The sequence below is a fragment of the Sciurus vulgaris genome (assembly GCF_902686455.1).
Source record: "Sciurus vulgaris genome assembly, chromosome: 9".
NCBI classification, from domain to species: domain Eukaryota; kingdom Metazoa; phylum Chordata; class Mammalia; order Rodentia; family Sciuridae; genus Sciurus; species Sciurus vulgaris.
In genome coordinates this window covers 117,039,866-117,057,488 of record NC_136469.1, presented here as the reverse complement: position 1 = coordinate 117,057,488, position 17,623 = coordinate 117,039,866, and the positions used below count along the sequence as shown (strand labels likewise).

General features: G+C 34.5%; 1 protein-coding gene across 5 annotated transcripts in view; it reads right to left on the bottom strand.

The window, feature by feature from the left end:
• ARAP2 (ArfGAP with RhoGAP domain, ankyrin repeat and PH domain 2) overlaps positions 1-17,623 on the bottom strand; it is a 187,528-nt gene that overhangs the window by 57,711 nt on the left and 112,194 nt on the right. For all 5 annotated transcript variants that reach the window (XM_079152776.1, XM_079152779.1, XM_079152777.1 and 2 more), the window contains exons 20-22: positions 8,550-8,713; positions 4,308-4,520; positions 874-979 (exon numbers count right to left, since the gene is read on the bottom strand). In XM_079152776.1, coding sequence (XP_079008902.1) covers positions 874-979; positions 4,308-4,520; positions 8,550-8,713 — 483 coding nt within the window. The remainder of the gene's footprint in view (positions 1-873; positions 980-4,307; positions 4,521-8,549; positions 8,714-17,623) is intronic.

The following is a 17,623-nucleotide window of genomic DNA, read 5'->3' as shown; positions in this document are numbered from 1 at the left end:
GAAACACTGCTCAAACGGATTTCTGTTCCAGAACTCTGGTCCCTCAACACAGCAATGAATCACTCCATCTCTCCTCTCCAAGTCCACACTGCATGCTGCAAATTCCCTATGTGAACCTGTCCCCACATCTTAGAGGCAGAGAGAGAACTACAGAATATAGACTGTATAGTACATTAGGAAAAGAATTCCTTCTTCCTCCAAATTCTGTCTAAATGAGTTTTTAAATTCTTGTTCATACATTTGACATATCTCAGGATGCTGTATACTATTATTTCTGAGTCATTTAAGAAAATTTCCAGGGCTATTTATCTGCAACTTAATTACAGAAGAGAAGGCTAAATTATCAGTTGGAATGATGGATGGAAGTTAGAGTGAAATAAAGGGGGGAAAAAAGGGAAGGAGGGGTCCTATAAAAATAGAAGGGAGATCAGGAAGGAATAGGGAAGAGGAGGAGGGAAGAGGGACAGAAAAAGGGAGGAATTGTGGAATAAAATCAACCAAATTGTACTATGCATATATATGAACATACCACAGTGAACTTCACCTTTAAGGATATTCAAAAACATCAATTAAAAAAACATGATGAAAGACCAGTAGAACAGAGGAAGGGGAACAGAAAGAGGGAATGGGGGAGGGAAAGAGAAAGTGCTAGACACTGAAATGAAGTAAATTATATTCCATGCATGTATGATACTGTCAAAATGAACCCTAATATTATGCATAACTATACCACACTAATAAAAACATTTTAAAAATATAGTGAATGATATATAGTCTCAAGTAGAATATTAGTCACACACTTTACATTTAAGAATTAATGACTTATTCAATACCATGTGTGAAGTGTCTAGAAATGCTCATGAGTCCACCCACCTATAAAGGTGTTCGATGATAGCTGCCAACGTTGCTCGGTTGACCCCTGGAAGAGTGCGTATGAATGCTCCATACTTCTTAGTTCTTTCTTTGTCATCTTGTGTATCTGGAGGCAAAAGAACAATCTCTGGGTTTAAGCCAATCATTTATATTACAAATTTGCCTTTCATCAGTATTTAAAAATATTATTTACAAGTATAATTAAAACTTCTAAAATTGCCTATAATTATGGAAAAGCATTTATTTATATAACCTTTCCATGACACTATGCTACAGTTCTTATAATTTCTATTTTAAAATAAAGCACTTTTAAAATGGAAAGGGGCATGGTGTTTTTTTTTTTTTTCCCCTTGTAGGGACTACTGAACCTCAACCTAACAGGAATACATTCAATTAATTACTCAAACTGGAGAACACATTGAAAAGCTAAGCCAAAGGTATTTTAACTCTAGTTATACAGAGGTTTTATTATTTGTATTTGAAAATGACATTTCTGATTCTCTTTTCTTATGAAATCACAAAGATCTTCCCAAAGCTACGAACCATCCCAGAGCTATGAACTTGTTACCCTCTCTGATTTATGTATATGGCTTTGGTCCAGCCCTACTGCCTTTAAATGTTTGGAAAAGACACAGGACAATCAAAGAATTCATACACAGGGTCTTATGCTATGATCCAGATGTAGAGGTCCACGAGTCTCTGCCTTTGTTGTAGACAGAAATTAATTGGTCCACCAAGAGGAAGATGTGAAGGAAACACCCTCCACTACTCCAGCCCCAGAAGTAAAATCCCTGGATAAACTATGGTCAGGAACCTCAAAGTCTTAGACTCCAGAGGATGCGTAGAGTTGGTTCAATCTAACTGGCTAGCTGACACAGGACATAACAATCATTCTTTAAATAAACAGCTTTCCCTGACTTTGTGACTCAAGGGGGCCACCCTGACATTCCTTTTCAATTCCCAACTACCTTTGGAAACTAGACCAGTTCACATTTCCTGCTTAGTCCTACCTATTCTAATCACAAAGATCCAACAGTACATAATGATTCTTTAAAACTACACAGTCACTTGTAAGGACACTAGGATCGCAGAGGATGTAAGAAACTCTGTGACACATTTTTCAAGGATACTCCTATTCAAAACTGCAAGTATTATCTCTTTTGTATGGATTTTGCCAGCATATAAGATACATTAAAGTAAACGTGGTTGTATGGACTTAAGTGCCCTACTAGATAACTCTGTAAAAGCAAGAAGGGAAAATATCCAAATTAAGGAAATACAGAAGTAAATTAAAAATTATTTTTTTATTCCTAACATAATCCAAATATTTGTCCTCATGTCATCAAATTCATAATTGTAGAGGTAACTGCACTTAATAAAATGTAGTTAATACTACTACTTATAAGAAGTTGTGCTAGTGAAAGATATTTTCATGTATAGGATAAATGATATTTTCAAAATAGAGATAAGAAATTAGAGAACACAATTCAGGAAAGCTTTCCACTCATGTAGAAAATATAATGATCAGTTAAACTAGCTCAGAATTGAGGTAATTTAATACTGCTCTTAGAAGAACAGATCACATATCATGAGTAAGTGGTATGCCACTGCAAAGCACTGTTGGCCTCAGGTGCACAGGACACAAGCATTCTCCTGTGAGGTCCCCAGAAGGTTATAGTTTATCCTTGTCAGATGAAACACTGGCACTTATGAAGTATCTAGCTGAGCTACATTGGATCTGAAAGCAAAAAGGTTATTCAACCCTGTATTCAAAGCACTCACCAAGTAGATTCTCAAAGAATTCACATGCAAGTGAAAGATGAACACCTCCACTCCACCCCACCCCACCCGCCTTTTTTTCTTTGTGTTGCTGGGGACAGAACCCAGGGCCTTGTGCATATGAGACAAGCACTCTACCAGCTGAGCAATATCCCCAGCCAACACATCCCCTTTTGACACTTGGCTACCAGTCACCAACTACTTCCTCCTGGTAGAATGGCAGCACTGAAGACTTCTTTATCATCTGACAACTTTGGCAACTTATTTCTTATACATTTTTGATAAATGATTTTACAATAAAAAAATTGTAAGTCATGCTAAAAGAGTTATTATAAATAACTTCATAGTTATAATAAAATCACCTTAAAACAAAAATAAGTATTGGAAGGGAACTGGGCTTAACGAGATGCTCATCTAATTACATTTTTTTTATATCCTAGAAAACTGTACAGGCAACATTTCTTGTTGTCAGTGAAGCCTTTTGATTTGAAAAAAATTTGGAATCAAATAAAGTACTACCTTCTGAATATGTTAAATTGTGAAAAGTTTTAGTAACAATCCTACTGTCTTCTTACTGATGCTTATAAGGGTACTATAGGATGATTTTCAAACCGTACATATTTTGTGATATGATTTCAAAATTATGTTGTAATATCATTTCAAGATTAATCCCTTTGAATACATGTGTGTGTATGTGTGTATACATATATTTAGATTGAATAACTATTTTTTAAAAAATTCTATTTCTCAACTCTCAACACTTGTGTCCTGGCATTGAGGCCAAGAATACTTTGCAGTGGCATAGTACTTATTTATATGATATATGATCTGTTTTTCTAAGAACGCTATTAAATCTCCTGAATTCTGGACTACTTTAACAGATTATTGTATTTTCTATAAGACCTGAAATCTTTCCTGACTTTTGTTTTCCAATTCCTTATCTTTATTTTTGAAAATACCTATCTTGTTCTTGTAAGACACATAAAAATACCATTTCACTAGCATGACATTTTATAAGTGTACAAATATCATCTAGCCAAATTCAAAAGCCATTTTGTGAAAAATCTTGAAATATTAATTGTATAACAAAAAGATTTGTAATTATGATATAAATCAAAGGTAAATTTTAAAAACTAGAAAAAAGACTGAAAATTATCATTTTGAAAATGAAGAAAAATAAGAAAAGCTTATGTTTACTAAGAAAAATTTGAAAATATATATATGTGTGTGTAAGATACACATACACACACACAAACAGACATACATACTAGAAGTATGGAGAAAAAACAGTATATTACATAAAAATGAATAAAGATTAAAAAGATGAGATTAAAGACAATTAGACATTTAAAGTTTTTCATCAGGAAAGGGATCTGTCTTAAATTAATGCATGCTAAAGTAGATTTTAATGAAATTAATATGACCCAATAAATGATTAAATAAGCTACTTTTCTAGGGCCATTTCTTAAAGCTTTATTTCATTAGATGAAATATAAGGAAAACAAAGAAAGTTAAAAAAAACACTGTTATGTATAATGAAGAGGCAGAATAAATGAAAGGACTGATGAGTTGTGATAATTTTCAGATTATTAAAGATTAAAAATAAACCTAAATACCAGGGAAGGCAAGCATGCATTGTGCTCTGCAGACATTACCTAATGCAGATATCCAATATGGATAGAGTTCCTTGGTGAGTAGTGCATCGTCAATGTCAGAGAGAAAGCTTTTCAGCACGCCCGTCACATCTTCGAGCTGGTGTTTCCCAGCCCTCAATTTAAAGCTTCTTGCATCCTTTTTGAAACTCTCCAGGAGTTCACTTATGTGCAAAGGATCACCATTCTTTTGATAGATATATTTGCACCCTAAACCTTCAAAATTATAAAAAAAAAGAGTTAAATAAAATAATGTCTGCATTTAAAATCTACTTTGATATCTTAAAAATGGAAGAAATTTTTGAGTTGGGATGATGACCGAGATTAAAAAAATATAAGCAAGTGGTGAAAGACTTCTTAACTTTAATTTTAGTATTTAAAGTGTAAATCTGATGAACAAACTAGTTCACCTTCAGCTTTCAGCAAACCTCTGATCTGTACGCCCTCTGGTACTTCGTAAGATCTTTTTCAATTTTAATTTTTAACCTCAAGTGCCATATCTTCATTTAGTCTCCCAGAATACACGGCAGCCTCTGGAGTGTAAGGAAAGGGAGGCTCTGGAATACACTTTTTCCCAAACTTTGAACCCATATCCACCCATTAGTTTCTTCCTGTTTCTTTCTACCTTCACCCTCTCCCCAGTGAAGAGCTGGGTCAACTCTTTTGCAAAGTTACCAGGTGCCCCAAATAAATAACAGTAATAATGACAGGTAGGTGGTACCAGAGTGGCAAGGATGATGATATAACATGGAAATCCTCCCCTCCCCAGGGTTCTTGTTCTTCCTTTCCAAAGCAAGAGATAACTTACATTTATCTCTCCTACTGTCTCACAGGCCTGTAAATCCTCTCACTATACAGTGTTGCTTCTGCTCCTAGTCCCACTGTTGGGAACATTTCATAAAAAATGTCAATGATGTCCTTTTCTTCTAGAAGTACTTCTGTTTTCAGCTAATGAGAAGTGCTGGCAACATTGGACAGGCCAAAGGAATCTCTGTTAAAATGCTTTTAATCCTATGGCTTTGAGGCCATGATGATCTCGTATGACTTCTTTTCCCCTTCCCTCTGTGGTTGCGGAAAGTGTTCTATTTATTCTGTTTGTTGAGACTTTGCTGGTGATTCCAGACATCCAACTTTAATTCTATTCTCTTTGCCCCCAGAGAATTCTCTGGATGAAACCATCCAACCTCATCTTTTCAACTCCTACACATACATTTTTTCCTGGGATTTAATTTCCAAAATTTCACACACACACACACACATCACATACAGACTCCATTACATACACAAGCAACACAGATTGACACATACATATTATTCACATATTTATGGCAAATATTCTCCTGCCCCACTTGCTACCTCACCTGCCAATCCCAACATATATATATATATATATGTGTACACACACACACACACACATACATGAGGCATTCAATAAACAATGTATATATGTATGAATATATAGGTATATACACACACACACACATATATATATATATTATATATATATCTTATATCTTTTATATATGTATCATCTCCTCAATCTTAGTATAAGGCATTGCCTTCTCCTTACCTTCTTGCAAGTCAGAACCTTTCTTTCTAGCTCATCGCATCAAGAAAAATACTGTGTCACATAGAGTTTTCATCATGATCTCACTCTCAAAACTGTCCCCTGCTTTCCAACCCAAATGCTATTATCTTGTGCGCTTGATTCCTCTCTGTTTGCACAACCCTCTGACCCTCTTCCTGTGCTGCCATACACAACACTGACAGTGTGACCTAAAAACAGGTCTGTTCATATTACCAGCAAGCTCAAAAATCTGGACCCTGCCCTCCCACTACCTATAGGGCACAGTTAAAGGATTAGATACATAAAAATCAACAAGAGTTGGTATAAATTCCTTCTTCTTGTACATGCCTCTTCTCACACTAAGCACTGACCACATTGAACTATGTAAGTATGCAAACTTCTCTAAATAGAGGAAGGCTTCTTTCCCTTGTCACCTCTGCTCTGGGTGAAATTCACCCCCAATACCAAGGACACCCTACATCTCTCTACTTTAGAATTTTGAACACTGTCTGCTCACTTGTCTGCCTTTCATCCTTAAATCTACAAACTTCTAGACAGCTAGGACTTTGTCTTATTCTCTATATAGATTCAGCAGATATAGTGCCTCAGAAACTCATGAGGCATTCAATAAACAATTGCTTAATGCAAGAATAAGTAAATTCTAAAAAAAACAAAACAAAACACATTTTCACCTCATGACTCAGACACTACCTTCCTTGCTGAGAAAATTTCTAATAGTTGGTTCTCAAATAAGATTGGCTAAATGAATAGAAATTTGAACATAATTTTGTTTATGCAAATTAAAAACAACTTCTCCCAAGAACTAACTACTGTAGTTCATCAAGAAAAAATTAAAATCCTAAAAACTATAGCATGAACTTGATCAAGTCCACATCTTGACAGGAAGAGCACAGATAATTGGCTTTTAGATTTTAACCCACAGGCCTGGAAATTCTGAGCCAACTATCTGCATCCTACAATCAGTGGGCAGTTTCTATATTCACATTAAATCTTTCCTTTTATACTTGTGAATAATATTGGTTTTAACCCATGTTTCTACTTATAGAAACAAATTGTTTATTGGCGTTATTACTTTAATGTGCACGTTAATACACCTTGTGTTAGGGTTATAAAGTAGTTATCATGTATGTGATTTAGCAGAAAGTGCTATATTGCTTAATGGTTTTTAGACTCAAATGGTTTTAAATTCAAAGAAACTTCTGATTTCCCTAGCGAAATATAAAATTGGCTACACTGAAACTAGTCGGGTTATTTTAATCACTTGTCAGCTTCAGAAAGACCCTACACCAGTATGTAACTAATATGTGAAAACTCCCCATGAGGTTATGCTCTTGCTGAAACACAAGTGTACCAGTGCATTTATCCCAGTGAAACACAAGTGCATTAATGCTGAGTGATGGTGACAAGTGAAGATGATAACCACCCACTTCCCCTACTTTCAAACAAATTATACTATAGTTGATAAGGAGACAAATGCACTACCATGGCAAGAAACTTCCCATATCAGGAAGGCCAGGCATGCACTCATGTACAGATTTTCAGTAGCTATGCAATGCAAACACAATGAATGTGGACATTAAAAACTGTACTTGAATTGCATTTGAAGCAAAATACTTAAAATGACATGCTACTCTGAAGAGATTAAAGTACACACAAGTGTAATTCCTGAATATTATTTTTGTCATCATCCCTGTTACTTCTGACAATATGTTACATATCAGCATATGGCCAATTGCTCATACTAGGACATATATGACCCATGGCTATCTTTAACTTTTACCTCTCTAAATAAAAGGCACTTATTTATGGGTTAAAAGGTGAAGAACATGTTTATATTAAAAAATGTAATCAAGAAACTTCTGCCTGTCAGAATATGAAGGATATACACAAATAAGAATCAATTTGAGAGATTCATGATAATTTTAAAATAAATGACAATAAATGTTAGTTTAAAGGCATAGCTAAAATACCTGCCATAGCATATGTGTTTAAAATGAAGTTGGGAGCTGGGGATATAGTTCAATAGGTAGAGTTCTTGCCTCATAAGCACAAGGCCCTGGGTTCAATCCCCAGCACCACAAAGCAAAACAAAATAAAATGAAGTTGGACCCTGTAAGTATAAATCAACTAACTTACTTTTACTTGCCAACTACTCATTAAAATATCTTGCAAATGAACCAGTTATATTCATAACCATCCTTAATTTAAACATTTGACCAACCAGTCGAATGCCACTGAGGCACACACTGTGCAAGCCAACTCAACACAAATCCCTTTGCAGATTTTCCCATAGTTCACCATTTCTAAAAAACATGCTTAGGCACTCTGAGTTACTCAAAGCTTCATTCTTGGCTTGTAACCACTGAAAAATAGTTTTTATTATTTATACATACATTTTATACTCTTTCAACATATTATTTAACATTTTTATGCATACGAAGGACAAAGAGAATGGTAAAAGAGGTATTACACAATTCATATGAATTTAACAGGGCGAAAGAATGGGAGCTAGCTGAGCAGTGGCCGTGATTTTACTTTTCCCAGGTGCACTTAGGAATGTAAAGGGCATTAATTCAGTCCAATGGAGGTACCACTTAGAAGCTCTAAGAGTGATGCTATGGGTTCTAGGAGTTGAATAAAAACTCTGTGATACATACCATACTGTGTAACAAATGCTATACAGCTGTTCACAATAATGGGCACGTCATTTTTGCTGAGCTGCTGATCTTGTAATGCATTACCATCTGTACCTGCTGCTTTTTCAATTGCAGTATGCCAGACTGTGAAATCCAACTTGGTATGCCCATGGATGTATAATGTTCTGTAAAGTTTAAAAAGCATGACAAATTATAATTTTGCTTTCCTAAAAAAAATAAATATTTTAAAAAAGCAAACTTTTACCTCAAGACAGATTAACCCTAAGTCTACAGAAATGTGACCTGCCTCGCCCATTGTGAGAAAAGCCCTTCCTTTACCTTCGACCTCCCACTCACCACAGCTTCCTCTCATCTCCCTTTTGCTTAGACAGTCACTTCTCCCCACTAATAGAGGAAGTTCTCCCAGTTTAAGGGCTCGACTCTTTCATTTCTTCAACTCTTTCATTCTGTTTCTGGATAATGGAACTAAAACCACCATGGCAGGTATCACAAGTGACTTTTAATACATATTTCTGCCTTTGTTTTACTTTTTAAAGATATTAATAGTGTTGATGATTTCATTTCTTATAAAAAAAATAATGAAAAATACTCTCTATGTTGGCTTTTATAGCAAGACCCTTCCTGGATTTCCCGATCTTTCTCATCACTTCCTGGTGTCAAGCTCACTTCCTCTTTCTGAATAACAGGGTTATGTGTGATCTCGAACTCCACAGAATCTCCAGGGACATGTCATTCTGGTCAGTGCTTTCATCTCCCCCATGAAATCAGTAGCTCCAAATCCCTCTCTCCAGGCTGTAACTCTCCCACAAATCAGATTTTGCTGAGAAGTGAGAGCAAAGGAGTGGTTAAGAGTGGGTACAGGGTGGGCTGGGCATGCAGCTCAGTGGTAGAGCATTTGCCCACAATGCACCAGGCCTTGGGCTGAATCCCTAGCACTCACTGTTTAAAAAGAGAAAAAGAAAAAAGAAAGAAAGAAAGTGGAACTGCAATCATAATTTCCAGACTTTAACTCTGCCCCATACTTCCTTGCTAACCTTAGACAAGTTATCAGTCTATTTGTGCCTCCGTTTCATCACTGGTGAAATCAGGATAATACATGTACCTAGCTCAGCACACAACAGATGTTAATAACTCAATAATAAGCAAGACACTAATAAATATTTATGTTTTAATACCTTCACCGTAATGCTTGAAAAATATTGTCAAACCTTTCTCTCTGTCCAGACCAAACTGTTTCTGGCACTACAGTTCTCCGCTTATCGCACCAGACATTTAGGATTAATTAACTCTAGCGTGGGCCCATCCTTCAATCACTGTCACATAAATTCAGTCACAAAATTCTGTTGACTCCAGTCCCCCAAATATTCACCCTGTCTCTTCTTTCCAATATTTTCTTATTTTAGATTTTCATATTGTTCCTTGAGGTCACTAAAGCCCCTAACAAAATTCCTTTTCCAATTTTCCATCCTCCGAGTCTTTTACTCATTACTACTGCCAGTGTGATCTCTCTAAAAGGCACAGCTAATGGCACTGCTTTTGGATCAGCATCCTACAGCTCTGGCATTTTCAAGATGAAAAGGCCTCCTTGATCTCTCTGTATTTTCCCTCTCACCTTATTTGCCATTCCTTTGTGCACAGAACACATTCAAAACAAAAATTAAAAATTGCACCTGTGTCTGTGCAACTAACATTTCCTGCTCTTTGACTGGCTACTCCAACACTTGCCCCCAAGGTGTGCTCCAGGTGGTGTTCGCAGACAGAAGTCCCTGCTCTCCTTCCGGTGCCTAGAGTGCCACAGGCTTCCCCTCTCCATCCTCTACTGGTCACTGTGCCCTCTGATCTACCTTCTGCCACATCTGTGTGTTTTAGCTGCTAGACACCAAACTGCACACAGAGAAGCAACAAGAGTACTTCAGTCTCTCTAATAAAGGCATAGAATCTGGCATTTAGTGGATACAAGATAGTTTTACAGTCCTTTGCCCAATATGACATTTAATTAAAATAATAAATTAAAAATAAATGCTGATTCAATGCCTCCCCTAAAGTATGAACTGCCTGAGCTCTGGGGCTTCTGCAGGGGGGTGAGAGGAGAGCAGTATATACTCTTTTCGACATTTCTGATTATCACTGGCTCTGATTTTAAAATTAAAAAAAAAACCACTTCCTTTCCTTATTTTCTCTTCTTACAATGCTCCTATAAGAAGACAAAACTACCTGCTCAGTGTACTTATTTCTAACACCATTTGAAATTGCTAGAATTGTTACACTTGTGCCTGGAATCCTCGTCTCTTTATTTTTGACATCATTACCTCTTGTTTTTATTTTCCACATGACCACAGAAGCCCTGAGCTACAATTTTGTAATTGTGTTTTTTGAAGAATTTTGACAGTTATTCTAATACTTCTCACATGTTTTAGCCTTTTCATTTACCTTACATCATCTTTAGCTTGACAGCATTCTTTGACTAGCTATATTTGTCTAAATGAAATTCAAGTAAATTCCCTCAGAAATAACAAAACCACTATATTATGTACACTTCATTCCAACTTTGTCTTGCTAAATTTTAAGAGTTGAGGTAAAGAGAAAAACTTATTTTTTTCCTCATTTTATTTCCATAGATGTTTTAACCTAATAATTATGCTCTAAGTGAGACACAAAATCTTTAAAACTTGTTTGCTTATACAATACTACACTGAGTATTCAAGCAAGCTGTGAAAGAAATTTAAAATGCAACAGCCCTCCTACAATACCGGTATAATTCTGGCAATGAGAACCTTTCAAATGTCAAATTTTCTTTCTAGTCAGAAGAAATCCCGTGATGACAAGGTTAGCTGTCTTCTTGTGAACCAGTGAGGGGCAGAAGGAGCCATGGCAAGTTAACTCCTGAGTCAACCTGTCAGAGTGAATCCTAAAATACACCATCCAGGGCAGATGTCTGACACTGAGCAGTATCAGCATGACAATCTTCCTCTGATGCTCAGCTAAACTCCATGCACATCCAATAATATCACAACGCATTTACAACACAAATCCTGACCAACTTTGTGATTTCAAGTGCTATCAACCAGTCAGTTAACGTTTCTGGGTAAGAGTTCCAAGGACACTTTAATTTACATCCTGAAATTCTGAAGTTATTTTGATGAACTCTAATTATAATTGTCCATGTTCTGGGTACAAATTTCAAAGTGTATTTCAAAGTCATATAAAGAAATGTTCTTTGCTATAACAAATGAAGACAGCTCAATAAGATCTAGACACCAAGCCCCAGAACTAATAAAAGTAATTCTCTCAAAATTGCAATATAGTAACCACAATGTGTCAACAATCATATTTGAGAAGTCTCTTCACAAATAATAGGATCAATAAATTTGACTGCATAAAAACAAATTTACTCATGAAGAACATTTTAAATAAAACAGAAAAGCAAATAACACAAATCGCAAATATAACTGGAAAAGATAATATTCTAAGCATTTATGAAAAAGTAAAAGTGTTCAGTCCCAACAGAATGGACATCAGCAGTGAAAAGATAATCCACAGAAGTGCCAGTGGCCAGTAAATGCAAACCAGCCTAATAATCAAAAATATGTATACGAAAACAGCAATGTGTAAAAAGCAATTTATCAAAGATGTAAAAAGTATAAGACTCATCACTAAAGAGTGTAACAAGGTGAAATTTTATAGGTTTAGTAGATATTCTGAAGAGTTGTGGCAATATGTACCAAGGAAGTTAAAATATGCATACATAACTGCTGACAAGTAACTCCAACCTGGGAACCCCACTGTAAGTATATCCCTGAAAGGAAGATACACTTTTGCCCAACATCTGCTTCTGTCCCTCTCCCACGCACACGCACACCAAGAGCTACATTTACCAGAGCACTTACAAAATGGAACTATGCCTAAATCCCCAAAATCAGGGAAACACTATGTGATTTAGGATACATCTATCAATACGTATGTTTAGTACAGTGAACAAAGAAGACATAATTCCAAGCATGTATTTGCTGAAATGATAAATACTTTCTGGATAGAAAACTCATATTTTCCTTTCATATAGAGAGACACATTTACATATACATATATACATATATATGTATACATGTGATGCTTGTGTGTGTGCATGTGTGCGCTTTGCACACGTGTGTGTGCCATCTTAGTTTTTCATTGAGCTTTTGAGCCAGAGAACTGGAAGTGACTAGGATCTAAGGACCAGAAAGAATTTACTTAAGACCAAAGGCTAGGAAGGAACAGTAAAACTGAGCTAAGAAGGCAGGTTTTCTTTCCCAACTAGTGAAACTCAGTCTATGATCCTTTACCTGAGATTGCCATAATTTTAAGTCCTGGTTTTCATTCCTCCAAAATGCTCATTCTAGAAGTAGAAATCCGCTATTATTTTTTCTGTCTTCTTATCACAGAAAGAGTCACAAAACAGGATTTCCTAAACAACTGATCACACTAAGTCACATTACTGAAAGATGATCTCTTGGAGCCATTCGTAACGGTGATCTATTTCTCTTCTTGAAAAAGGGACCGTGTACATGCTACCTTGTTAAGTATCTTAGACACACTGGAAACGTAATGGAAAGAGTGCAGGAAGATGATTTTGGCAATGTTCACTATGTACTTTTCTTTCTACTTCCTGAGAAAGCTCTCAAAGCAAAACATGCTAATCGTAAAGTAGGCTTTTTGATTTTTATGGAAAACAATGAATTGTTTTACTGCTCTGAGTGACATCTGGTCATTAGGATCTTTGAATACACCAAAAAGTCACTCATTTTAATTATAGTTAAAAACATTTTCTCAAAAGTCTACACCTGTGTAACTACTACTATAATCAATATATAAAACATTTGGATCACTCCCATAACTTTTTGCAGTGAATCCCTTCGACCCACAATTCCATGCCAAAACTTGTGTTTTCTACCATTACATCTTAGTTTACCAGTTTTAGACTTTTGTACAAAAAGGATTATGTAATCCTACTATTTCACATCTGGTTTCTTTTACTCAGTGCAATGTTTTTAAGATTCTTTCATGTTGTTAATACACATAACTTTAAAATTCTAATTAGTATTCCATGAGTGAATATATCACACACACTGTTCATACATTTATCCAATGAAGAACATTTAGCATCTTTCCAGTTAATTATTATTAAGTTGAGTTGACTTGAATATTTGTTGGAGTCATTTTATGGGCATATGCTGTATTTTGAATAAGTGCCAAAGAGCTTATCCACTGGGATGCACAGTAACTATAAATTAACTTTTTTAAAAAGCTATTTAACTGTTCTCCAAAACGAATGTATTAATTTAGAATCCAATCATGTTTGCCAGCACTTTCACTGGCATTTTTTTAATCTTAGTTTTTCCAGTATGAGAATATTCTCTTATTGGAATTTTAATCTTCATTTTCCTGATATTGAATATTGCTATGTTTGTTGGCTATTCACAGATCCTTGTTTAGAAGTGCATATTCAAATATTTTTGCCTAATTCATGTATTTCCAAGAAATTCTTCAATTATACTATGTTCAATGTATAAAGTTGGTCATAATATTCCATTCAATTTTAAATATTAAGATGGTCCATAGTGAATTTTCTCTTTCATTTCTAACATTGATAATGTTATATTGATATAATTTGATTCAATTTTATTAATCAAAGAAGTTTATAAATTTAACTGATCATTTCAAGGAACCAGCTATTGACTGTACGAATTTTTACTATTTTTTTTTTTCAATGTTCCATTTCACGAATCTGGGCAACTCTGTATTATTTCATTCTTTGTGTTACTTTGGGTTTAACGTTGCTCTTCTTTTCCTAACTTTTAAGGCAGAAGTTTAGATGTTAGATCTTTTGATTTAAAGTAAGCATGTTAAGCTGTAAACATCTAAGTGCTGCTTTATAGCTTCACCTCAAAGCTTTGATATGTTTTCAGCTGAGTGTGGTGGCACACTCCTGTAATCCCAGTGGCTCAGGAGTTGAGGCAGGAGGATCGAGAGTTCAAAGCCAGTTTCAGCAAAAGTGAGGAGCTAAGCAACTCAGTGAGACTCTGTCTCTAAATAAAATACGAAATAGGGTTGGGGATGTGGCTCAGAGGTCGATTGCCTCTGAGTTCAACCTGAGTTCAATCCTGGTACCCCGCCCCTCAAGAAAAGAACTTTGATATGTTTTTATTATCATTTTATCAACATGTTTCCTAATTTTTCCTGTAGTTTCTACTTTGAAGCATAGGCTAAATGAAAGTGTGCTTAATTTCTACATATTTAGGAATTGCTTAAGTATCTATTATTGGTTTAAATTCCTTTCTAGTTAGAAAACAAACTCAGATTTCAATGATTTAAATTTATGGAAACTTGTCTTATGGTCTAGGATTTAGTTGATGAATGTTCCACATGTGTTTGAAAAATAATATTACAAGGTTGTGCAGTATGTCTGCATATAAATGATTTATACATCATAAATATAAACATACATCAATTAATTTGAGTAGTTCTGAATCTTCTATATCATTACTTATTTATCTGTCTTCTTGTCCCATCTGTGAATGAAAGCCAAAAGGTTACATCTCCATCCATAACTGTGCAACTGTCTATTGCTCCTTTACTTTTGTCAATTTTTAATTTATAAATGTTGAAGCTTGATTAATAACAACAAACACATTTAAGATTGGTATGTCTTCTTGATATAGATACTTTTATTACTAGGAAAAGTCTCATTTTATCTGATAACATTCCTTGTCCTTAAGACTACTTTGATATTAATAATGTTTACTCAAGCATGTAAATGATTTACATGGTATGTCATTCCCTCTCTTTAGAAGTAACCAATCTATCTTTACATTTAAAGTATGTTTTTTATAGAAGCTATAGTCTATGTCCTACTTTTTTTAACCTACTCTGACAATCTCTGCACCTGTAGCTTTCGACCATTAATATTTAATATAATTATGAGTTTGATTATATTTAAGTAAGCCTACCATCCTAGTCATTTATTTTTCTTGTCCTATCTTCTTTGTTCCTTTTCTTTCCTGGGTTCTCATATCTTTTTTTTTATGATTCCATTTCATCTTTGCTACTGGCTTAGTAGCTATATTGCCTTGCTTCCTGCCTATGGTTTCTCTAGGGGTTTCAACATGTATTTTTGAAATATACCTTAAAATAATATAAACCAGTTCACATACAAAAGCCATAATTTTTTTTCATTCCCCCACCTTCTTTTTGCCATACTGGTTATACACATCCATATGTGCTATAAATTCTAGAATATAAAGTTATTTGTGCTCTAATCAGTTATCTTTTGATGAAAGTATAAAATGATAAACATGTCATTTAAATTTATCAATATTTATGCTTTCTGGTGTTTCTCATTTTTTTTACACAGATCCAAGTTTCTTTTTATCATTTCTTTTGGAATAGGTCTGAAATCTATCAACATGAGGTTGGCCAAAAAACTTTTTTTTTTTTTGCAAGTAAACACAGAAGCTTTTTAATTCCTTGAAAAATTTTCCTGGATAATTTCATGTATTTTAGTAATATAGAGACAATCTTATTCTTATTGGTTCATTACCAAAAATAAAAACTATGATAACAATTTATAACTCCATAGATGCAAATAATCTCATCTTTTCGACATTAAAAAAGAAAGACAAAACACAAATTCTGATGCAGAGATTAAAACAAAACAACATTCTAAGATTTTTTATTTTATTGCTTCTTTTGCTATCTGTATGTTTATCTTCCAGGAGGCTAGAGAAGTGAGGAAAATATCTGCAGGCTAATTTTAAACAACATGAAACAAAGTTGAAGTACTAAATATTTTCAGGAAAATTCTCCCTAGTTTAATAAGTAAACCAAAAACTATTTTGATATAACTTTTGAAAGATATTTTTGCTCAACTAGGTATTTAAGCTGAAATCTACCTGTTGGATTTGTTTGTTTAGGGTCTTTTCTTCTCAGCACTTTAAGTATTTCATTACATTATCTTCTAGATTTGAACTTTCTCCAGTAAGATATTCTCAACTTTGTCCAATATATTTAATGTACTTTTTGTTTCTGGTACCATAATTTTTCTTTTTCCTCATGCTGATTTTCAGGAATTTGATGATGATTTGACTTGACACAGTTTGTCTTTATGCTTATTGACTTTAGTATACATGTGGCTTTATAGTTTTTATCAAACTCAGGAAAGGTTCAGTCACATTTCTTCAAAGACTCTTCAGTCCTTATCTTTCTCTTTTCTTGTTTTGGAATTTTCCTTATATTTACATGAGACTGCCTGATATTGCACCATGGATTACTAAGTTCTGTTTATTTTATTTAGTCTTTTAAAAAATATTTCTGTGCTCATGTTTGGATAGTTTCTATTGTCATACAACAAGTTCATCTTTTTTCTTCTGTAAAATAAATTCCTGCATTGAGTCTACATAGTAAAACTTTCTCTTCAAATACTGTCTTTCTGCCTTAGAAGTTACATGTTTTTATCTTAATTACCCATTTTTATTACAATGTTTATGTTTTCCTTTATAGCACAGAATATATTTACAGTTTTAGAGTCTTTATCCTAATTCCAGTATCTTTTTTCATTTCTGGATATGTACCTAGATAGTGGTTCTTGGCTTCTTCACATTACTAATAATTTTAGATGCATGTTAAATACTGTGAGCCTTGTTACTCAGTAGGATTGGGTTATCTTCCTGTAGAGTGTACTGATGTTTGTTTTCACATCATTTGACAGTCTGACTCCAGACAACCAAAATACTTGTGGGACAGGTTACCTTTTTTAACCTTAGTAAGGTTAAAAAAAAAAAAAAGTATCCTTTACTCAGCTAGCCTTTATAATAGGATGTGATATCTTGTTGCCTTTACTAAAGGCACTGTGTATTTAATGAGGTCTTTACTACCTGAATGGATAGAATTTGAATATATCCCACTGTCGTCTAGCTATGGAAATTACCCAACTCATAGCACCCTAAGAGTTGTGTCTGCATGGCCTCAGAAGTTTCACACTACGAATAAGCAAATTAACATTAAGGCAAATATGCAAAGGAAATTCTATGGAGATTTCTGAA